General features: G+C 40.2%; 1 protein-coding gene across 25 annotated transcripts in view; it reads right to left on the bottom strand.

Moving 5' to 3' along the window:
- Positions 1 to 24,008, bottom strand: part of LOC128684052 (uncharacterized) — a 1,018,196-nt gene that overhangs the window by 182,014 nt on the left and 812,174 nt on the right. For 24 of the 25 annotated variants that reach the window (XM_070091648.1, XM_070091672.1, XM_070091678.1 and 21 more), the window contains one exon: positions 2,859 to 20,573. In XM_070091648.1, the coding sequence (XP_069947749.1) occupies positions 2,859 to 20,573 (17,715 nt within the window). The remainder of the gene's footprint in view (positions 1 to 2,858; positions 20,574 to 24,008) is intronic. The other variant, XM_070091703.1, reaches the window with a different exon arrangement.

Genomic DNA, 24,008 nt, shown 5'->3' with positions numbered 1-24,008 from the left:
AGACTTAAGTCTCGAGACACTCCCCAGATAGGGAGCCAAGGCCGGGTCACCACTACTTGGAAAAGACCCGGGCCGTGAGAATACCGGCGAATAAAAAAAAAAAAAAAAAATCTTAGCTTCTATGATGGTACTCAGGAGTTTGTTCCACTCATCCACAACTCTATTACCAAACCCTTGCTTTCCTATATACTTCCTGAATCTGAATTTTTCCAACTTAAAACCATTGCTGTGAGTCCTGTCTTGGCTATATATTTTTAGCATGCTATTTATATTCCCTTTATTTATTCCTGTTTTCCATTTATACACCTCAATCATCACTCGTAATTCTATGCCTAGTGCAGATTCGGGAACTTCAGTCTATCCTCATAGGGAAGATTTCTGATACATGGGATCAACTTTGTCATCTTCCTTTGTACGTTTTCCAGTGCATTTATATCCACTCTGTAATACGGTGACCAGTACTGTGCAGCATAATCTAAATGAGGCCTAACCAGAGATATAGAGAGTTGAAGAACAACCTGAGGGCTCCTGTTATTTACACTTCTTGATATGAAGCCAAGGATTCTGTTTGCTTTATTGCAAACACTTATGCACTGTTGTCTTGATTTTAGATTACTGCTAACCAGAACTCCCACATCCTTTTTGCAATCAATAATATTAAGATCTACAGTATTTAGTTTATATGTGGCATGGTTATTTTCTTGTCCAATGTTCAGAACTTTGCATTTGTCTATATTAAACTGCATGTGCCACTTCTCTGACCACTGCATCAGTCAATTCAAATCTTCCTGGAGTGCTCTAATATCCTCATGTGAATGAATCAGGTGACCTATTTTGGTGTAATCAGCAAACTTGCTTATGCCGCTATTTATTCCCTAATCAATGTCGTGTACTATATAAATTGTGAACAACAAAGGGCCCAACACTGACCCCTGTGGAACACCACTTGTGATGTGCCCCCACTCTGATTTCTCTCCACTGATGCAAACTCTCTGCTGCCTATCTGTTAACCATGCCTCTACCCAGGAAAAAATTTCTCCTCTTATTCCGTGTGCCTTAATTTTCCTGAAAAGCCTATGATGTTGAACTCCATATACACAATATCATATTCATTACCATGATCTACCCCCTCAAATGCTAGTATGCCTTCCGTTCTATCGACTGAGCAAAAGAAATTGCCCATTCAAATATTTTAACTATCCTATGACATGCACAGAATTCAGTAATTTGGTCAATTTTACACAAAACTATAAAAATACCAATTAAAAAATAGAGTCCATAATAAAGAACGTAGACATTTCTTCCACTTGAACAACATTTCCTCTGCTCACGTCCCCAGGCCTCTCCTGTATTACACTAGCCTTCCATTTTGAATTCTTATTCATACAAAAATGCAGATAATAAAGTATGACCAGGAAAGACTGGTCATAGTTTACAGTGTCCCAATAACTAAGACCTATTAAAAACCCATAAAAACAGATTGGGGTTGTAGGAGCCTTACCCAGCCTATGGAATATCAGCAATAATTGAATACTTCCATTACCTTGAGCTCAATTTTAAGCTACTTCCAGTTCTGAAACCAATCAAAATCATCTCTATTTCAGCAGTATGTCTTGAATTCTATCAAATGATACAGCCAATAAAACCATGGAATCATCTGCAAAACATCTCAAAGTCGCTATTTTAAACCATGCACACGGTCACAGTTTTGTTTTCCCCATCATGCACCATATGGAGCACTCACTATACAGACCCGCTCTCTCATATCTAGGCCAAAATTTACCACTCATAGCTTATCCAAGCGAACCAACTTCATGAACTATATCAGGGGCCCTGGCCTCAATGACACAGTTCTATGTGATGGACAGTGAAAGGGTTAAGTAATATTAAATCAATTTCAACTGACCTATATGTATATGGCAGAATTTAGATGAAAAAAATTTGTTAGTTAAAGTTAGGTTAAATGAGGTTTCTAAGTTAGGTTTGGTTCAAATATAAATGCTTTTACATCAGTGTCAATGAAAAAATATATCTATTAATTTGTAAACAAATTTTTTGGAAAAGTTCAATTTTTAAGGGAGTTCAGCCTATTCAGCAAGTTTAGCTTTTTAGGCACAACATTATTTATATTTATACTTACATACATACACATCATATATATATATATATATATATTATATATATACACACACACACACACACACACAAATAATTTTAAATTAAAAGTTTATACGTCAAAATAGTTTAATATAAAACATGCAAATACTATCAAATACTTAAAAAAGTTTACAGTCAACACCTATGATCACACACAAGCTACAAGGTCCATTGTTATGTACAGTGCTGCTGTGCATCAAAAATTAAAATTTCATTGTTCATCCTGAAATCCCCTTCTCTGGCTAAAAGGTAAAAATATTCCCAACTCTTTTCACCGAAAGAAATATACATTTAAGAAGAGGTGCAATTCTACAATGAGCTCTCCAATGTTTCAAGTCCACAGGGTTTTCAGGATATTTCTAAAAAACTAAAGTGAACTTGGTAATGTAGCCCTGGGAGCACCAAGCCCAACTCTGTACACTAGTGAGCAGGTTACTATTAACTACCACTACCACTGCAGACAAAGATGCTATGTAATTCTATGAAGTTTATTCTACTGCATACAAAACAAAGAGACTTCATTAATAAAATGGGATCTATAATACTGATTAAGACTTTAAATTCAAGCCTGTTAGACAAAAACTTCAATAACATATTAAATTTCCTTATATTTCACCTAGAGGAATTATCAAGATCAAATTCTAAGAAGGGAAAGGGACAAAGAAAACACACACGCGCGTGCAGTGCTGAAGGCATCACACCTTTTGCTCTCTGTGCTGGGCGAGTGTCGTATTGGCTTGACAAGGGGCCTGCAGGAAAGCTGCCTTCTCGCTGATTACAGTCATAGTAGTATTACTAGTGGAGTCTCCTGTCTGTGTCATGGTCAATCTGTCAGTCAGTTGAGTATGGGTCATATTAGTGCTTGGGGAACTAGTAATAGTGACTTGGTCTAGGAGATTGGGGGTTAAAGAAAGATATGTGCTCTCATCAGTCCAGTTTGCTAAACCATGTGGGAGGTCAGCCTGCATGACTTCAGTCTGGTACGTTCTCGCTGGGCAACCACCTTTATTGTCATAAGTTGGTGGAGGCCCATGAGATGAGCCAGAGGCATCACTGTCATCGTTTCTATCATCATCATCACCCTTCTCCAAAAGTTCACTCACCAGATCAACATTAGCTTTCTTGAGCTTGGCTAACATTTCAAAGTAGCTCTTCTCTGCATCGTTGTACATCCACTGGTTACACACGAAGAAATCATGAGAGGCATTCTTGCGAAGAACTTCTTCACGATCCATTTGACGAAGAATTTCATTCACTTCTTGCTCTGCTTCAGAAACCCGAGAACGGTTACGCTTATGATGCTTTTCCCTGATGAATTTACGCATCTGCTCGGGTTTTTTATGTACGTATTCCTCCTTTTTAATTTCTGTGTCTTCTTCCTCTGTTAAAGAATGTGATTCTGATGTGATGTCTTCTGATTCTCTTACAATTTTAACTTCTGGTAACTCTATTCTTGGTACATAAGGCACAATATCTTTCACACTATCATCAGGTTCTTCAGAACATGACGACCGTAATCGACGACGACGCTCTTGTTTAGACACAAATTCAGTAAAACCTTCCTCATCTGTTGACAAAGGCACCTGTGGTTTGGAAGCTTCTTCATCTGTGACTACAACCTTGACTGTTTTGGTATGATACAGGATGAAGGATTTGTCATCTGTGGGTGTCTCTTGCTCTTGTTTCTTGATTATTGTCCTTCCATGAGCCACAACATTAGCCCAAGAAGCAGCATCTTCAATTTCTGCAAGATGTTCCTGATCATCACTCTGAGCCTTCTGAACAGCAGTCACATCATAACTCATTACTGTTGAAGTTTCAGAGGGCATAGGTATCAAAGATTCCATATTTAATTCAGTTTGAGTATTTACTATAGCTTCTGGTGACATTACTACCTCATCTTTTAAATGTTCAAACTTATCTGACTTGAGTAAATATTCCTTACAATCTGCTTCAGGCTCCTGGCTAGCAGTGTGTTCATATCTCTCTGTATCACTAAGAAAGTTATTACTTATTAACAATGTTTGTTGGCTTACTTCAGTTGGTGTCAATGTGCTATCACGAGAAGGCTCCTGTAGTAAAGAACTTTCAAATATTTTATTATTCTGATCTATAAATTCTGCTTCATTTTCACTAATTCCAATTTCTTCTCTTGAAGCCTTTTCTTCACTGGGTTTATGAACAAACTGTGCACGGCATTCATAATATCTGGCTTCAGCATCGTTAATTGCAGCAATGTCATATGAGAAGGATGAGGTTAGTTCATGAATGGGATAATTACTAGTAACATGAACAGACACTGGAGGAGAGGCACACAAGGTGTTGGGAGTTGTTACAAGGCTGGGAACAATGCACTCTTCTTTTGTCAGTCTTTCTAACACATCTAATTGGTATGAATTCTGATGCTCATAAACAGTTTCTTGAGTTTCTGTGTGACTTGCAAGTAATGGCTCCAAGACTTTCTCAGGAATCTTAGCTAACATTTCATGATACTTCCGCTCACTCTCTTCTGCTAACCACTTATCATTCCAGACAGATTCATGGACAGCATATTTTTGCAATACCTCCTCACGACCCATCTGACGGAGAATTTCATTCACTTCCTTTTCCGTTTCTGATATACGGTGATGCTGACTTTTTCGGTGACTATCTGAACGTCTCTTAGATCTCACTGTTATTTCAACTGTTTCAACCATACTTTCTTCATTAAGTAATTCTGTTTCTGAATGGTCCTCTTTATTTCCTTTCAATTCTGCTGGTTCTGTTTCTTCTACAATTTCTACTTCAGGCAACTCTATTCTTGGTACATAAGGCACAATATCCTTTATAACATCTTCAGGCTCTTCAGAGCAAGATGAACGCAGTCGACGGCGCCGTTCCTGTTTTGACAAAAATTCAGTAAATCCTTCTTCATCTTTTGACTGAGGTACCAATGGTTTAGAAACTTCTTCATCTGTAACTACAACCTTGACTGTCTTGGTTTGGTACAGTATAAAGGATCTATCATCCTGCGGTGCCTTTTCCTCTTGTTCTATAACCAATGGCTTACCATGAGCAACAACATTAGCCCACGAAGATCTATCCTCAGCTCGTGCTAAGTATTCCTGATATTTCGTCTCAGCCATCTGGATTGAAGGTATGTCATAACTCATTACTGAGGATGTCTCAGGAGTTATTAAAGCTGAAGAAATGGGAACCCCTTGTCTTGAATCTTCTTTTGTGATGTGCAATTCTTGTGGCAGGCTGGTATTTTCACAGACTTGCTGCAACTGTATCGAATGTTCTTGATACTTTGCTTCATCTTGTTTAATGTCCTGCATGTTAGGTGTTTGTTCTTTACTCTTTAAAGCATCTATAGGTGGAGCTGGTATTTGTGAATCTACTTCAGGATGTCCTGCATTCATAGCTATCATTTCTAACTGAACCAAGGACTCTTGGTGCTTTGTTTCTGTCTGCAGAAAGTCTGACATGTCAGCAACACTCTTATCTTGTAGTACATCTGTAACAGTCTGTGAAATCATTATGTCATAACTGGTCTTCTCAGGTTCCAGCATATCTTCGGGTGTTATTGGAGGGTACTGTGGCTCTGCTTCAGGTAGAACAATGTTGTCTCCAGTCTCTGCTGGCTTGTCTGCTTGCAATACATCTGTAGCTGTTACTGGTAACTGTTGTGGCTCTACTTCAAGCAGACCAATGTTGTCTTCAGTATCTGCTGGCTTGTCTGCTTGCATTACATCTGTAGTTGTTACTGGTAACTGTTGTGGCTCTACTTCAGGCAGACCAATGTTGTCTCCAGTCTCTGCTGGCTTGTCTGCTTGCAATACATCTGTAGCTGTTACTGGTAACTGTTGTGGCTCTACTTCAAGCAGACCAATGTTGTCTCCAGTCTCTGCTGGCTTGTCTGCTTGCAATACATCTGTAGCTGTTACTGGTAACTGTTGTGGCTCTACTTCAGGCAGACCAATGTTGTCTCCAGTCTCTGCTGGCTTGTCTGCTTGCAATACATCTGTAGCTGTTACTGGTAACTGTTGTGGCTCTACTTCAAGCAGACCAGTGTTGTCTTCAGTCTCTGCTGGCTTGTCTGCTTGCAATACATCTGTAGTTGTTACTGGTAACTGTTGTGGCTCTACTTCAGGCAGACCAATGTTGTCTCCAGTCTCTGCTAGCTTGTCTGCTTGCAATACATCTGTAGCTGTTACTGGTAACTGTTGTGGCTCTACTTCAGGCAGACCAATGTTGTCTCCAGTCTCTGCTGGCTTGTCTGCTTGCAATACATCTGTAGCTGTTACTGGTAACTGTTGTGGCTCTACTTCAGGCAGACCAATGTTGTCTTCAGTCTCTGCTGGCTTGTCTGCTTGCAATACATCTGTAGCTGTTACTGGTAACTGTTGTGGCTCTACTTCAGGCAGACCAATGTTGTCTTCAGTCTCTGCTGGCTTGTCTGCTTGCAATATATCTGTAGTTGCTACTGGTAACTGTTGTGGCTCTATTTCCATTACATTTTTTGAGTGTACCAAGTACTCCTGGAACTGTGTCTCAGCTTCAAAAATTTCTGGAATGTTATAAGTGAACTTTTCAGGATGCACCATATAATTAGTTACTGCTGATGTCTGTTGTGGATGAAGTTCAGGCATAACATCACTGTCTTCAGTCTCAGCAGACTTTTCTGACTGTGCCAAGAACTCTTGGTACTCTGTCTCTGCATGAAGGATTTCTGCAATATTGTAAGTGGTCTTTTCAGGCTGCAATAATTCTTTTGATGTTAACGATGACCGTTGTGGGTAAAGTTCAGGCATAAGGCCAATGTCTTCAGTCTCAAATGATTTTCCTGACTGTGCCAATGATTCTTGATACTGTGTTTCAGCCTGCAGTATTTCTGCAACATTATAAGTAGTCATTCCCTCAGTCTCAACTGGTTTTTCTGACTGTGCCAATGATTCTTGATACTGTGTCTCAGCCTGCAGTATTTCTGCAACATTATAAGTAGTCATTCCCTCAGTCTCAACTGATTTTTCTGACTGTGCCAATGATTCTTGATACTGTCTCTCAGCCTGCAGTATTTCTGCAACATTATAAGTAGTCATTCCCTCAGTCTCAACGGATTTTCCCGACTGTGCCAATGATTCTTGATACTGTGTCTCAGCCTGCAGAATTTCTGTAACATTATAGGTATTCATTACTGGCAGCAATGTCTTTTCACCTGGAGATGATGTCGGCTGTACTTGCATTTCAGCTGTACCAATACTATTTTCACTCTCCACTGACTTTTCTCCCTGTATCAAATGTTCATCATGCTGTGTTCCAGCTTCAAGATTTTCTACAATACTGTCAATAACTTTTTCCAGTTGCAGTACATCTCCAGTTGCTACTGATGTCTGTTTTGTATCTGTTTCAAACAAACCAATATTATCTTCAGGTTTTGCTAAGTTTTCTGATTGTACTTGGAGAATTTTTGAAGTATTATTAGTAACCATTTCAGAGTGCAGCATAGTTGTAGCTGACACTGGTGTATGTTGTGGCTCTGTTTCAAGAACACTAATGTTGTCTTCAGTTGTTATTGGAATCTGTTGCGGCTCTGCTTCAAGAACACTAATGTTCTCTTCAGCTGTTACTGGTATCTGTTGTGGCTCTGCTTCAGGAACACTAATTTTCTCTTCAGCTGTTACTGGTAACTGTTGCGGCTCGGTTTCAAGAACACTAATGTTGTCTTCAGTTGTTACTGGTAACTGTTGTGGCTCTGCTTCAAGAACACTAATGTTGTCTTCAGCTGTTACTGGTAACTGTTGTGGCTCTGCTTCAAGAACACTAATGTTGTCTTCAGCTGTTACTGGTAACTGTTGTGGCTCTGCTTCAAGAACACTAATGTTGTCTTCAGCTGTTACTGGTAACTGTTGTGGCTCTGCTTCAAGAACACTAACGTTGTCTTCAGTTGTTACTGGTAACTGTTGTGGCTCTGCTTCAAGAACACTAATGTTGTCTTCAGCTGTTACTGGTAACTGTTGTGGCTCTGCTTCAAGAACACTAATGTTGTCTTCAGCTGTTACTGGTAACTGTTGTGGCTCTGCTTCAAGAACACTAATGTTGTCTTCAGTTGTTACTGGTAACTGTTGTGGCTCTGCTTCAAGAACACTAACGTTGTCTTCAGTTGTTACTGGTAACTGTTGTGGCTCTGCTTCAAGAACACTAATGTTGTCTTTGGTTGTTACTGGTAACTGTTGTGGCTCTGCTTCAAGAACACTAATGTTGTCTTCAGTTGTTACTGGTAACTGTTGTGGCTCTGCTTCAAGAACACTAATGTTGTCTTTGGTTGTTACTGGTAACTGTTGTGGCTCTGCTTCAAGAACACTAATGTTGTCTTCAGTTGTTACTGGTATCTGCTGTAGCTCTGCTTCAAGAACACTACTGTTGTCTTTAGTTGCTACTGGTAATTGTTGCGGCTCTGCTTCAAGAACACTAATGTTGTCTTCAGGTGTTACTGGTAACTGTTGTGGCTCAGGTTCAAGAAGACCATTGCTGTTTTTGGTCTCGGCTGACTTTTCTGCTTTCACCAAGTACTCTTGGTACTGTGTTTCAGCTTGAATTATTTCTGAAACATTATAAGTGATCTTTTCATGTTGCAATACCTCTTTTGTTGTTGCTGATGTTTGCTGTGGATGCACTTCTGACATACCATTGTTGTCAGTTTCTGTTGGCTTTTCTGACTGCACTAAGACCTCCTGGTAATCTGTTGCAGTTGGAAGAATTTCTGAAAATTTATCAAAAGTCTCTTCAGGTTGCAGTACATCTTTAGTTGTTACTTGTGTCTGTTGTGACTCTGTTCCTGGAAGATCAACGTTGACTTCAGATTCAGTTAGCTTTCCTGGCTGCACCACGATCTCTGGATACTGTGACTCAGTTGGAAGAATTTCTGAAACATTATCAGAAGCCTTTTCAGGTTGCACTGCATCTTCAATTGTTACTAATGTTTCTTGTGGCTTTGTTTCAGGAAGTTCAATGTTGTTGTCAGTTTCTATTGGCTTTTTCAACTGTACCATGTACTCTTGGTACTGTGTCTCAGCCCGTAGAATCTCTGACATGTTATAATTGACCATTTCATGGTGCAGGACACCTTCAGATGTTGATGTGTGTTGTGGTAGTTCCTCAGAAAAACATATATTATCTCCACTCTTATCAAGTATATCTGTTTGCATCAAATGCTCTGTATGGCGTGTTTCTACCTCCTCGATCAATGACATAGACTTGTTCTTAGGTATACATGTATTGACCACTAAGGATGGTTGTGCTGTTACTGCTTCATCCACTCTACTCTCATCCATCACAATTTTATCTTCAAGTACATCACTCTCATCTATCACAATATTCTCTTTTACAGGGCTCTTGAGTATTACAGTTTCATCTTTAGTGATTTGACTGGTATCTATTACAGTTTTGCTAGTTTCCACATCCTGATGTTTTGTGAGTGAAGAATCATTTACTTCAGCAATCAGTTTTCTATCTGAATCACTTTTATTGTCATCTGTGTGAGGAAATGCAATTTGCTGCTTTGCAAGATATTCATAATATCTGGTTTCAGATTCCACAATAGCTTTCATGTCATATTTTGTAGACTCAAGATCAGCAGGTAGCAAATGAACCGGGAAAGCCTCTTCAAGATGAGGGATTGAATCTAATAATGGCTTTGGATTAATTTCTTCCTCTGTATATGAAGTCTGTCTTAATGTTGGAGTTATTTCTAAAGTTTCACATACTGATTCTATTGGAAGAGAGGTCACTTCGGTTACCTCTGACTCAGGGACTTTTGTTGCTGATATTGCATCTACAGCTAAAGGTATCACCTCTAAATTCTTTGGAACTTTAATGGTTTGAGCTTTTGTCCCTTGTAATAACTGACTTTCTTCAGTGACTTGAGATGCCAATTGTTCTGTGCTTAGCTGGTCTTTATTTTCCTCAGAGTCAACAATGGAAGAAAGATTACTTGGATTAATTTCCTTGTTAGATTTATTAAAAAGATACTTGTGGTAATGTGTTTCTGCATCACGGATACCAAACACATCATACCACAATTCAGAACCAAGGTAAAAGGCAGCAAAGAGTTTATGCTCATACTCTATTACATCTTTTGGTTTTGGAGGTGTTTCTCCCCTTTCAATTGCTGCCACTATCTGATCTATTTCTTGTTCTGAATCTGTTATTTTAGATGACCTCTTTGATCTTGATCTTTGTTTTGATTTACTTCTTTTAGGCCTTAGCACTTCAAGAAAGCTGCTTTCACCTTCACTTTCTATCTCCTCTATATCTGCACTCATCACCTGCATTATATCTTCTTTTGTAATTTTCATGGTCTCTTTTTTGCTGCCTTCTTCCACAACAGCTTTTAAAGCTTGCTCAATTTCATCTGTAACAGCAGATGTGCTGTGAGTTGTTCTCCTGTACCTTTCCCTCTTGGACACAAATTCTGTGAACCCTTCTTCATCTACCTCAGCAGCTGACTTTGTACTCTCTTTAGTAGTTTCTTCCTTTTGCACAACAGTAGGGTTATGGAAAACATATGGTTTTTTAGGTGTTTCAGGTGGTTTTTCTACAACAACAGCAGGGGTATGAATGAGAATACTTGCGTATGTTTTTGATTGATAGGGCTCTAGAGATTCTGAATATTCTGATGCTCCTGCAAAACTAACTCCAGAATCATCATCTGATTGAGGCTCATGACAGGTGCCAACCACAGGATCTGTATCAGAAGGCACACTGATCTTACCTTCTTCTGGTGTGCCTTCCAGTGAGTCTAGTGACTTATCTTCAGTAGTCGTTGTAATAAAGGAACAGTTCTCTACAGTTACAGTTGCCTGATCTGAGGGAGTATCTTCAGTTGAAGCAGCTTCAACAAGATGCTCATCTTCATCTTCAAGAGTAAATCCACCTTCTTTAATAATATCCATCCAGTCATTCACATGTTTAGGCAAAGGTAAAGCAAACTCTAAAATAGGCGAGTCTCCATTAGGAGCAACTAATTCAGATGTCATAGCTTCATGAAGAGCTTCTTCAATATTTGGCACAACTTTTTGTAATCCTAGTGGCTCAGCCCTGTTAGTTGGTTCCTCCTGTTTTTCAACCTTCTCCTCTTCCAGCACAAAGGATTCCATGCAAAATTCATTTTGGTCAATTTCATTTTCAAATTTAATGTAGCTATCTGTTTCTGATGAAGTCATTTCTTGGGGTTCTGTATTATCCACTGCCATTTCTTCATTCGGGTGATGAACAACTTCATACTCTTTCAAAGGTTCCTGCTGAATTTCCTCTTTTAAGGACGTTTCTTCCTCTTGTAACTTGGAGTAAATGCTAGCTACCACTTCAGTGGTTTCAACTTGAGGTTCTTTTCCATCAGTACTTATATTCAAAATTTCCTCTTCTATTTGTTTATGAATTTCACTTTCTTTCACAAAAGAGTCTTCTTGGATATTAATTTCTGAATCTAAAAGTTCCTTCTCTTTTTCTATATCAGTCTCATCTTTACTCTGTGTGAAGTTGGGCAAATCTTCTTGAAGCTCCTGATTATCTGTCTTTGGTAAATATGATGCTTCCTTAGATTCTAACTCTTCTAGTTCTTTTGGTGCATCTACATTATCAATATGTCTATCCTTAGTTTCACCATCTTTATCATCATCACTTTTTTTACCCTTGCCTTTCTTTGGCCTCTTCTTCTTATTCTTGTAATATTCTTCCCCAGGAACCAATGGAAGCATACTTACAGATGTTTTCAAGGAATCATTTTCCATAGACTGTAAGAGTCTACTCTGTGCCATGCTAGGAATAGTGCTACTTAAGGATCGTTCATAACCTGAATCAGTGACAGCAAAGGAAGTACCCTCAAGAGGTGCACTTTTGGTCTTAAATAGTTGTTTTCGCTCTTCAAGCGGAGTTTTAATTTTTTCCTCTGTACTTGAAGTGCGAGTTATTGGTCTCTGTCGCATCCACTGAGGAGTCAGAATAATATCGTTGGGATCATCGATGGGAATATGAGGACTGGTTGGCCGAGGGCTCACTGGATTAACCGAAAGCAAGGAGGTCATAAAGCCGTCAGAATCTCCTACCAATGATGGTTTGGAAACTTCTACTTCATCTGGCAAAATGGCTTTGGTCAATGGCATTTTAGTCTCAACAGGCTCATTTATGTGAAGCTGCACCACAGCAATATCTGATTCTGTAGTCTGTTCTGTAATTTCATGACAAGAATCACTCTTCTCCTTTACTGAGGTCTCAGGCTCCACTTGTTCCATTGATGTTTCCATTATCACATTTGCAAAATCTGTCTCAACAATGCTGGTCACCTCAACATTTCCTCTTTTTTCCTTGTTTGAGGTCTTTTCTTTTTCAATTATTGAAATTTCAATCTCATCATCATCATCTTTTGCCTTGGCTTTTTTCTTCTTCTTCTTTTTCTCAAGTTTATCAGGTTTCTCAGACTGCTTTATTTGAATACCTTGTTCATTATTGGATTTTACTTCTTTTGTATTCTTACTAGTAATTTCCTCAGAAGGCATTTCAATATTTTCCTTCTTGGTATATTCACTTACACTCTCCGAAATATTTTTTTTAGATACTTTTCCAGACTCAGGTTGTGGTTGACTTATAGATACTTCATTTTCGATCTTGGTGAAATCTTCAACTCCTACATGCTCAGTGAAGTTCACCTCTTGTTCTGATTCACTGCCCATCTTCTTGCGACGTCGCTTCTTCTTAGAGAGAATTTCTTCAAAGCCATCAGAGTCTTTCTTTCGTTCTGCATGGGGAGACTCTTTTATATGTTCTTCTTCTAAACATGTAACTGGAACCCGATGATGATAAGGCTTCTTGGGTTCTTCTTCGGGTTCCTTTGTGACAACAGATTTGCCATGTGCCAAAGCAGTTGCATAAGAAAATGTTTCACCATCCTGTGGCTTTGGCTTCTGTGATTCTGTTTCTAAATTAGCCAGGTCAACATTTCCAGGTTCACTTCTCTCTTGTACTCCTACTTGACTGATATTCTCTTTAGAAATGTCAGTTGGATTTATATTTACAAAATTTTCAGGCGTCATGAGTGCTGAGTATGATTTGGTATTAACATCCATTTCCAAGGTTACCTCAGTCTTCAATGCAGCTGCTGGACTTTCCACAGTTACTTCTGAGGGCTTTTCCTCATCAGATTCTGAATCAAGAGTAAAACCTCCACTTTCAATTATTTCCATGAAATCATTAGCATGATCAGGAATTGGGAGCCCAAAGACAGGCTGTATCACTTGAGAAACAGGAACTGAATCTACATTTTCACTTATAATGGTGGTTGTGGTAGGGTAAATGTCTGTGCCATGTTCAGATGGTTGATCAGATTTCTCAATAATGGGTTCCTCATCTTCATCATCAAGTGTGAACCCACCTTCCTCTATTATCTGTAGCCAGTCATCTGCATGATCAGGAAGAGGAAGGCCAAATGGTTTGGATGATTCCAGTTTCTTGCAAGTATCTAGCTCTTGCTTAATTTGCTGCTCTATTTCCTTTTCAGCATTAGCTGAGGTAACTTCCACTTTATGATCACTTGCTGGTTGACTTTCATTATTCACTTCTCCTGGACTGACAGCCATATTAGTTGTAACTTTTGGGGAAATCTGAGGTGTGATTCCTTCATGTTCCTCTATATGATTCAGTGTAAAGCTACCTTCCTTGTTAATTTCCATCCAGTCATTAGCATGATCAGGAGACTCAATCTTTTGGGAAAGTTCCTTAGTTTCTGTAGCTAGCCTGGAAATGCAAACACCTGAAGTTGTCTCACACAGGGTTGGTGCCTGAGCAGATTCATCTTCATCCTCAAGTGTAAAGCCTCCTTCCTCAAGGATTTCTAACCAATCATTGGCATGATCAGGCAATATTAACCCAAATGCAGGTTTAGTATCAACTTTTTCAAGAGAATGGGTATCAACCTCTTCAGTATCATCAGAGGAACAATGAACAGTATTTTCAACGCTAGTAATGCTAGTGTCAGATGTCACAGACACAATTTCTTGTGTTTCTTTCTCTTTTAATGTTTCTTCTGGGATACCTTTTGGAATAATTCCAGATGACTCACTTTGTAAAGAAGTAGAACATACTGACACATCTTCATCTTCAAGTGTAAAGCCCCCTCCCTCTATTAATTCCATCCAGTCATTAGCATGGTCTGGCAAAGGCAAAGCAAAGGTGGGTTTTGCTGATAATACATCCTCATGTGCAGTGTCACTTATATGCATCTTCTCCATATGTGCAGAGGGGATTTTTTCCACGGCTTCATCTTGTCCATGAGTAAATAAATCTATTGCAACATGTTTTCCTTCAGTTGTCACATTCCTATTAACTATGTTCACTACGTCTTCACTCGAAGATAAGGCATTATCCTCGACAGATAAACATTTAGGTTCAAGCACCACCATTTCATTTGACACATCATTCCGATTACTCTTTGTACTGGCTGCCATCCAAATATCTTCAGGGTCTTCCACTACTTCCTCTGTCTCTATTGGTTTACCATCAATCATAATAATCTTCTTTATTATTCTTTTTCTGGTGATTTTGTGAGAAGTGGTCACCTCAGGCTCTGTGATTGCCTCACAAATTACAGAGTCAGCTGGCAGACCTTGTAACAATTCCTCAGTAATCTCTTCTGGTTCTTCTACAATTTCCTCCGTTTCTACTGGTTTACCATCAATTATAATAATTTTCTTAATTATTTTCCTCCTAATGATTTTATGAATTGTGGTCACTTCAGGCTTTGTGACTGTCTCAGTAATCACAAACTCAGAAGGATGACCTTGAGTCACTTCCTCAGTAATTTCTTCTGGCTCTTCTATGATTTCCTCTGTTTCTACTGGTTTACCATCAATTATAATAATATTCTTAATTATTTTCCTCCTAATGATTTTATGAATTGTGGTCACTTCAGGCTTTGTGACTGTCTCAGTAATCACAAACTCAGAAGGATGACCTTGAATCACTTCCTCAGTAATTTCTTCTGGCTCTTCTATGATTTCCTCTGTTTCTACTGGTTTACCATCAATTATAATAATCTTCTTAATTATTTTCCTCCTAATGATTTTATGAATTGTGGTCACTTCAGGCTTTGTGACTGTCTCAGTAATCACAGACTCAGAAGGATGACCTTGAGTCACTTCCTCAGTAATTTCTTCTGGCTCTTCTATGATTTCCTCTGTTTCTACTGGTTTACCATCAATCATAATGATCTTCTTAATTATTTTCCTCCTAATGATTTTATGAATAGTGGTCACCTCAGGTTCTGTGACTGTCTCAGTAATCACAGACTCAGATGGATGGCCTTCAATCACTTCCTCAGTGACCTCTTCTGGTTCTTCTATTATTTCTTCAGTTTCTACTGGTTTACCATCAACCATGACAATTATTTTGATAATTCTTTTGTGAATTACTCTACGTTTTCTAGCGAAGGTCGTTGATGAATTAACAATTTCTTCCTGTACAGGCTCTGGAACAACACCAGAGCTCTCTAAAAGGTTTGAGACCATACCTTGTTCATGCTTGCTTTGATTAAGAACATCTAGGTCTACAAGAGACTCACCTGTCATTGAGTCTAGAATGTTTTTTCCTCTCAATTCTTCATCTGCAAGATTTACAGGCTTTTTTGTTTCTTCACTTATTTCTGGGTCACCATCAACCATCAAAACTTTTATTTTCCGTTTTCTAATGACTGCACGGGTTGTTAATGATTCTGGGTCTGTGAGTGACTCAGTAATCACAGAATCTCTTGGCAAGCTTTCCAACATTTCCTCAGAAACAACTTCTGGTTCTTCTATCACTTCTTCTGTTTTGCATGGTTTACCATCAACCATTACTACTTTCTTTATCACTCTTCTCCTAATGATTCTACGACTTGCTGCTTCTGGTACTGCAACTGTTTCAGTAATCACAGACTCACCTGGCAAACCTTGGAGCATTTCATCAGTAACGTCTTCTGGTTCTTCTACTACTTCTTCAGTTTCTACTGGTTTACCATCAACTATAATTGTCCTTTTAACAATTCTCCTTCTAACAATTTTGTGAATAGTAGGCACCTCAGGTTCTGTGATTGTCTTTGTAATCACCAAGTCAGTTGGCAGACCTTGGAGCATTTCATCAGTAACTTCTTCTGGTTCTTCTACTATTTCCTCAGTCTCTACTGGTTTACCATCAATCATGATTATCTTCTTAATTATTTGCCTTCTAATGATTTTATGAACAGTGGTCGCCTCAGGTTCTGTGATTGTCTCAGTAATCACAGAATCTGAAGACAGACCTTGAAGCATTTCTTCAGTGATATCTTGTAGTACCTCTACCACTTCATCACTTATCTTCTTATTTATCATTTCACCACTTTTCTCTTCATAAATCTTGGATTTACTCTCATGAGTTCTATCTGGAGCCTGTATATCTTCTATATCATAATTATGTTTAGGAAACCCTTTCTCTTTTGTTAAAGTAGTTTTATCAATTTCTATTTTGACTAAATGTTTTTTCTCCAATCCAGCTCTGTCTATGTCATCAAGAGTACAGCTTCCTTCCTCCTGAACTGGTACTGAAAGTTCAGAGGGCGGTACTTTATGTGGAAGAATTTCTTGAGAGAAATCTTGTTTATGGTACTGTGAAATCTCAGTAGAAATTGATGGAACTTCCTCACACACATCTTGCATGTTCTCATTATTGAGAGAAATTCCACTTTCTATAAATTCCATACTCTTGCTAATTTGGTCTGGGAATGGTGAAGGTGTAAGTGGCATCTCTGAAGGAACAATCCCCTTATAGTCCACAGAACACTGTGCTGAAGCATTCTTGTCCTCTTCCGATGCAATATCTTCATCCTTCATTAAGCTAGCACTATCTTGATTGGTTTCAGAAGAGAAAACAGAGGACTCTACTGGAGATACGATATTAGTATCTACAGTAGTTACAGGGGCTTGTGTGGGTAAGTCAGGTAGAGGATCAAGTATAGGGTCAGTAGGTACATCATTAAAGGGTTTGTTAGAAGACACTGCCACTTGCTCAGGTACTGATACAACTACAGGTTCTACAGTATGGTGATATTCAACTGCACAGGCAGATACATTTTGCTCCTCCATATGGACCTGCATTTCTTCCACCACAGTCTCACCAGGATGCACTTGTTTTTTCATTTCATTTTCATCCTTGTTGAAGCTTACACCCTTTGATTTTTTGCAGTCTATTTTATGTTTTTCAGGTTCAGAAGTCTTTCCTGTTGAGGAGATTTCCTTATCTTGCTCAGCAACTTTAGATTTCTGAAGTTTCTTTTCTGCCTTCTCAGGTTTTGTTACCGGCTCAACTTTTAGCTGATTTGTAGTATCACATGAAGAATGTTCAGTTGTTTTTGGTAATGATGGTTGCTCTGTCTTTCTGGTCTTCTTGGAGCCCCGCCTTTTTGGTTTGTCATCATCTATGGGTGCCAATTTGGGAGTTGGGGGTGGTTGAATTTTACCACTTTTTTCCATCTCTTCAATTTCTCTCAAAGCTTTTTCCAAATCATCTTCTTGATCTTTAGGATTTGATCTATTGCGTTTTTTCTTTTTCTTGCGCTTATCTTCACTATCATGAGATTTTAGATCGTATGACTGAGTGCTTTCTATAACAGAAGTACTTGTCACACTATCACTTTTCTTTGTGATAACTTCCTGGTCTTTCTTTAGCTCCTTTTCATCAGCTGTTTGTGAAAGATTTACATTTAAGGGCTCTGGTACTATCATCTCTTTTTTCTGAGTGCTGCGACTGGTTTGAATTTTGACTTCTTGAACTGATGCCGAAGTTACTGCAGAATTGTCAAGCTTAGATTGCTTTGCCCTGGTAGGTTTCTCTTCCTTCTTGATCACTTCCTTCACAGGTTCTATATTTGTTTCTTCCTTATCTTTGAGAGCCTCAATGACATCTGCAGGGGCTTCTCCTTTCTTTCTTCTAGCGCTCTTGGACCTTGAGCGTCTGTCAGACCCTTCTTTAAAAAGAAGACCAGGAATATAGTGTTCTATTCGTTGCTGTTCTTCCATTTTCTTCAATTCGTCCGAATCTTTGACCATTGTTACTTCGATTTTTGGTTCATAGGATCTCTTCTTACCTCTAGATCTGTCGTAATCATGTGTTGTCACTTGTGCTGCCATTGCTTGTTGTTCAATTTTTGGTTTGATGGGTGCTTCAACATGCTCAACATTATGTTCAATATGTGCCACTTTTTCAGACTGAGTTGGTCCCTTAACATATGACATAACTGACTTAAATGCTCCATAAGTATGAGTGACAACAGCTGAAGGGGCAGCTTTAAGGCCCATTGCTAAAATTTGAGCATATGATAGCTTAGACTTATCTGTGGACTCGAGTGCCACAGGAGCTTCAGCTGCTTCACTGGAGCTTGCTTGCCTTGGCTCAATAGTTATATGGGCCTCACTGGTTTCTTCAGTAAAGGATGGTTCGAATATCATGGAGGGAACTTCTGCTACATCATCTGTTTCCATCTCTTCCTCATCCTCTTGATACTGCTCTGGAGTCTCTGGAGGGGTCATCATAGGCGGAGTTACAGTGGGCTGAGTTGTGATCATACTTATCATAGGCGTTTCTTCAGGTGACTGCTCTAAGGTGACACTTGGAAACTCATTACTGGCTTCATTTGTCTGTTGGTAGTCATTTACTTGTCCATAAGACTGCATGCCAAAACCCTCAGGAATATAACTTGTTGTAACTGGAAACTGACTCATTCCCTGGTAGAAATTCATGGTATCCATGTTACTGTTCATAACAATGTCCTGCATAGAGTTTTCTAATGTTTGCATAGGACTCTGAACAGTTTGCACATCCACAGAGAACCCATGCTGAAACATGGATGCTGTGACTGCCTGTTGGTAAGGAGGCTCAGAGGCCTGAGATATTTCAACACCTTCAGATAAGAAAGCAGGTTCTTCTATGTAGCCAGGGTATTGTGGCATAACAACAACAGGCTCCTCTTCTACCTGCTGAGTTACAGGTTGTGACTCTACTTCTTCAGTAACAGATATATTATCTTCAGGCATAACACGTTCCTGCTGAGGGACGTCAACATACTCTAAACTCTCACATTCACTAGTTGATGTGATCACATTAGATGTTATGGTTTGTACAGCTGATTCAGCAATCTGACTAGAAACTTCTATAATAGTGACCTCTTGTACTTCAGATTGAGTCTGTAACTCTGACATCATAGCTGCCTCATCTGCATCATGCTCCCTCTCTTGTCTTGCTTTCATCTCATGCCTTCCTTTTAGGATTTGAGCATATGTAGTCTTGCCATCCCACATGGTGGTAGGAATAGCTCTTTGGGATTTTACATCTTCAACAGCAGCCCGAGGCTGTTCTGGTATTTCTGATTTCAATATATTCTCATGTTCTCGACGCTGTGCTTGTGGACTTGACTTCGGAGTCTCTGTTGGACTTGTTTTAGGGGTCACCATTGGTGTATCTTTCGGACTTTCTTGAGGACTCTGTTTAGACTTGGTATAAGAACTCCTAGGACTACTTCTCTGACTGTTTCTGCGACTTGGTGCATCATAATACACCTCTTCCTGTGGCTCCACTGGGTTCTGCTGCTCTGGCTGTTGCTCCATCGGTTGCTTTTTACGGTAGCGACGATCTCGTTGTTGCACACGTCGTGATGTCTTGGCATCTTGCTCGAAGCTCTGTGACTTCTGGGCTTTTGCAAACTGCTGCTGACGGTTTCTACGATCACGAACTTGCCGTTCCTCGCAAGCAGCTCCCTGTGCCTGAGCAGTTACAATGGTACATTTTTCTTTGGCAGGGGATTCACTTGGCGTTTCAATGGTAATACTGTCTTCTCTTACTGGTTCGGAAACCAGAGTTGGCGTTGCAGGTAATGATGATGACACTTGACTTGTTACAACCTGAGTAACAACCTGCTGAGTTGATGCAACCTGAGGAACATTTATTTCTGTTGCATATGTTTGGCAAACGATATTTGGACTCTTCCTTCCTGCAGCTACATCTGCCCACGTCAGTTGCAATCCAGTCTCTGGGGTAGCTAGTACGGTGCGAGATTGTTGCGGGACGTTTTTCAACGCCACTCCAATCAAAGTCTTCACCTCAGAATCCAAGACATCGCTTTCACTTATTGGCAGTTCTTGAGTGATCACCACCTGGACATCTTGACTGATGGAGTCGTTGAGGACAGTTCTGAGTTGCATGGGTGAGACCTGGGCCTCTTCCTCGGAGAATGTATCATGTGAAGAGGTAAGAATGCTCGTTTCGGTCGTGTCTAGTGTTAGCTCGGTCGGAATCACCGCACTGGGGTCAATCTGGTAGATTCGTTCGGTGAGCTCGACAATGAGTCGTTGGTGAGATTCATACTGGCCTTGGAGCACCTGTGGTATGCAGTCCCGGCAAAGAAGAGTGGCATTGTGAGTGGATTGGAGACACACAAGCATTGCATAAAACAATGTTTACAAATGTGTTAAAAAGGATTGGATGAAAGGGGGCAAACTGTATGCTAGATATGACAGAGCCAGATTGGCAAATGGAATGTATATTAAGGCTGCGTTTCATTTCCCCGTTCCCTAACTGGAAGAGGGAAGCACCACAGAAAAGGACAATAGAGGTTAGGATGGTGGATGGTATGGGAGAGAGAGGCAGGCGTCCTACTAGGTGTCAAGTGGCGCAGTGTCAGGAGTGCCCCGTTGGTTAAGAAGTTTGACACGCTCATTCCGCGCACTTATCTTGCACTGAATGGCTTTGATCCTCTCTCGGCAGGCCTGTGAGTGGATATCGAGTGCCAATGTTTCAGAAACCTACACCCAGAGAGCTTTTTTACCATAAATTACCTGTTATGTGAGGGGGCAATTATGTGCCTGGTTAATTTTATCCTTCACCTTATTAATTAGTGTTTTGAATGCTGGCTAAACTGATTCAACCATATGTGATAATATTCATAATTAATAATTCAGCATATATAAAAAGTACAGAATAATTTTTATTAAAAGAGTGGGTTAAAAAATCAAAACTACAGCTAAAAAAGCAGGTTAATCAACAACTAGTACAGAAATATTACTTGAAGAGAACATGAACGATATAGCGGAACCACGAACGATTTACAACGTGACAGGTCCCCGAGGCCAGCCACCCACTGGAAGGAAGTATGCCATCCATCCTACATCTGTTGTGCATGCTTCTTGTGTCATACATTAGCTGCTTGTCACTTGTATTGAGATTGTGATTTCACAATGATTGTTAATGTTACATGAAGAGAGATGCAATGCATGGAACAGCAAGTGTTTGATGCAATGTGCTGCTTGGTATATGTATTTCACTGTAATGTTTGAATGTATCAGATGATGTCTTACTGCATGACATGTTACTGACTCAAATGATGGCTGTAATATGTTGCATGTTTAATGTACTTCACAACATAATGTCCTCATTATGTACTGAAAGAGGGCTAAAGTGCGACATGGCATACAGGGCTTGAAAATATCAAATAATGAATGCTCATTGTATAGTGTATTCAATAATGTAGTGTATCATGCTTTCTATGATGCATATGTGATACATGACACTAACCACGTATGATGAATGACATGAACTATCTAAAATTATAGTGTATAGTAGTGTGATGTTTGTGAAGCTACGTGTCTTGCTGTATGCAATCTATTGTGTGACACAAGATCCCTGGTGTAGGAAGCAAAATATGGGACACTACTTAATGTGTGTGTGTGTTAGTTACCATTTTGTCCTAGGCACATGTGTACTCACCTATTTGTACTCACCTATTTGTGGTTGCAGGGGTCGAGTCACAGCTCCTGGCCCCGCCTCTTCGCTGATTGCTACTAGGTCCTCTCTCTCCCTGCCCCATGAGCTCTATCATACCTCGCCTTAAAACTATGTATGGTTCCTGCCTCCACCACATCACTTTCTAGGCTATTCCATGGCCTGACTACTCTATGACTGAAGAAATACTTCCTAACATCCCTTTGATTCATCTGAGTCTTCAACTTCCAATTGTGACCTCTTGTGTCTGTGTCCCATCTCTGGAACATCCCGTCTTTGTCCACCTCGTCTATTCCGCGCAGTATTTTATATGTCGTTATCATGTCTCCCCTGACCCTCCTGGCCTCCAGTGTCGTCAGGCCGATTTCCCTCAACCTTTCTTCATAGGACAATCCCCGTAGCTCTGGGACTAGTCTTGTTGCAAACCTTTGCACTTTCTCTAATTTCTTGACGTGCTTGACTAGGTGTGGATTCCAAACTGGTGCTGCATACTCCAGTATGGGCCTGACGTAGATGGTGTACAGAGTCTTAAACGAATCCTTACTGAGGTATCGGAACGCTATCCGTAGGTTTGCCAGGCGCCCGTATGCTGCAGCAGTTATCTGATTGATGTGCGCCTCAGGAGATATGCTCGGTGTTATACTCACCCCCAGATCTTTTCCTTAAGTGAGGTTTGCAGTCTTTGGCCATCTAAACTATATTGTGTCTGCGGTCTTCTTTGCCCTTCCCCAATCTTCATGACTTTGCATTTAGGGGGTTAAATTCTAGAGCCAGTTGCTGGACCAGGCTTGTAGCCTGTCCAGATCTCTTTGTAGTCCTGCCTGATCCTCGTCCGATTCGATTCTTCTCATTAACTTCACATCAGTCTGCAAACAAGGACACTTCTGAGTCTATCCCTTCCAGTTATATCGGCTTCCACGTGATACCAAGAACAGCACAGGTCCTAGGACTGACCCCTGTGGAACCCACCCCGCTTGTCACAGGCGCCCACTCTGACACCTCGCGCGTACCATGACTCGTTGTTTCCTCCCTGTCAGATATTCTCTGATCCATTGCAGTGCCTTTCCTGTTATGTGTGCCTGGTCCTCTAGCTTTTGCAGTAACCTCTTGTGAGGAACTGTGTGAAAGCCTTCTTGCAGTCCAAAAATACGCAGTCGATCCACCCCTCTCTCTCTTGTCTTACTTCTGTCACCTTGTCATAAAACTCTAGTAGGTTTGTGACACAGGATTTTCCTTCCCTGAAACCGTGCTGGTTGTCAATTATACACTTGTTTCTTTCCAGGTGCCCCACCCCACTCTCCTCCTGATGATCTTCTCCACTGACCTTGCATACTATACACGTTAGAGATACAGGTCTGTAGTTTAGTGCCTCATGTCTGTCTCCCTTTTTAAAAATTGGGACTACATTTGCCATTTTCCATACCTCAGGGAGTTGCCCAGTTTCAAATGATGTGTTGAAGATCTTTGTTAATGGCTCACACAATATCTCTGCTCCCTCTTTAAGGACCCATGGAGAGATGTTGTCTGGTCCCACCCGCCTTTGAGGTGTCAAGTTCAGCATAGCAGCTTCTTCACCTCCTCTTTGGTTATATGTACCTCATCCAGCACTTGCTGGTGTGCCCCCTGTTCTGATTTCTTGGAGTCCTACTGGTTTCCACTGTAAATACCTCTTTAAATCTTGTGTTGAGCTCCTGACATACCTCTCGGTCGTTTCTTGTGAATTCCCCATCACCCTTCCTCAGTCTGATTACCTGGTCCTTGACTGTTGTTTTCCTCCTGATGTGGCTGTACAACAGCTTGGGTCCAGTCTTTACTTTTGATGCTATGTCATTTTCATATTGTCTCTGAGCCTCCCTTCTTATCTGTGCATATTCGTTTCTGGCTCTTCGGCTGATTTCTTTATTTTCCTGAGTTTTCCTGAGTGTGTGTGTGTGTGTGTGTGTGTGTGTGTGTGTGTGTGTGTGTGTGTCTGTGTCTGTGTGTGTGTGTCTGTGTGTGTGTGTCTGTGTGTGTGTGTCTGTGTGTGTGTCTGTGTG

The sequence above is a fragment of the Cherax quadricarinatus genome, chromosome 3, assembly GCF_038502225.1.
Source record: "Cherax quadricarinatus isolate ZL_2023a chromosome 3, ASM3850222v1, whole genome shotgun sequence".
NCBI lineage: Eukaryota > Metazoa > Arthropoda > Malacostraca > Decapoda > Parastacidae > Cherax > Cherax quadricarinatus.
Note: the sequence above shows the minus strand (reverse complement) of the source record. Positions and strands in the feature narration are given on the sequence as shown.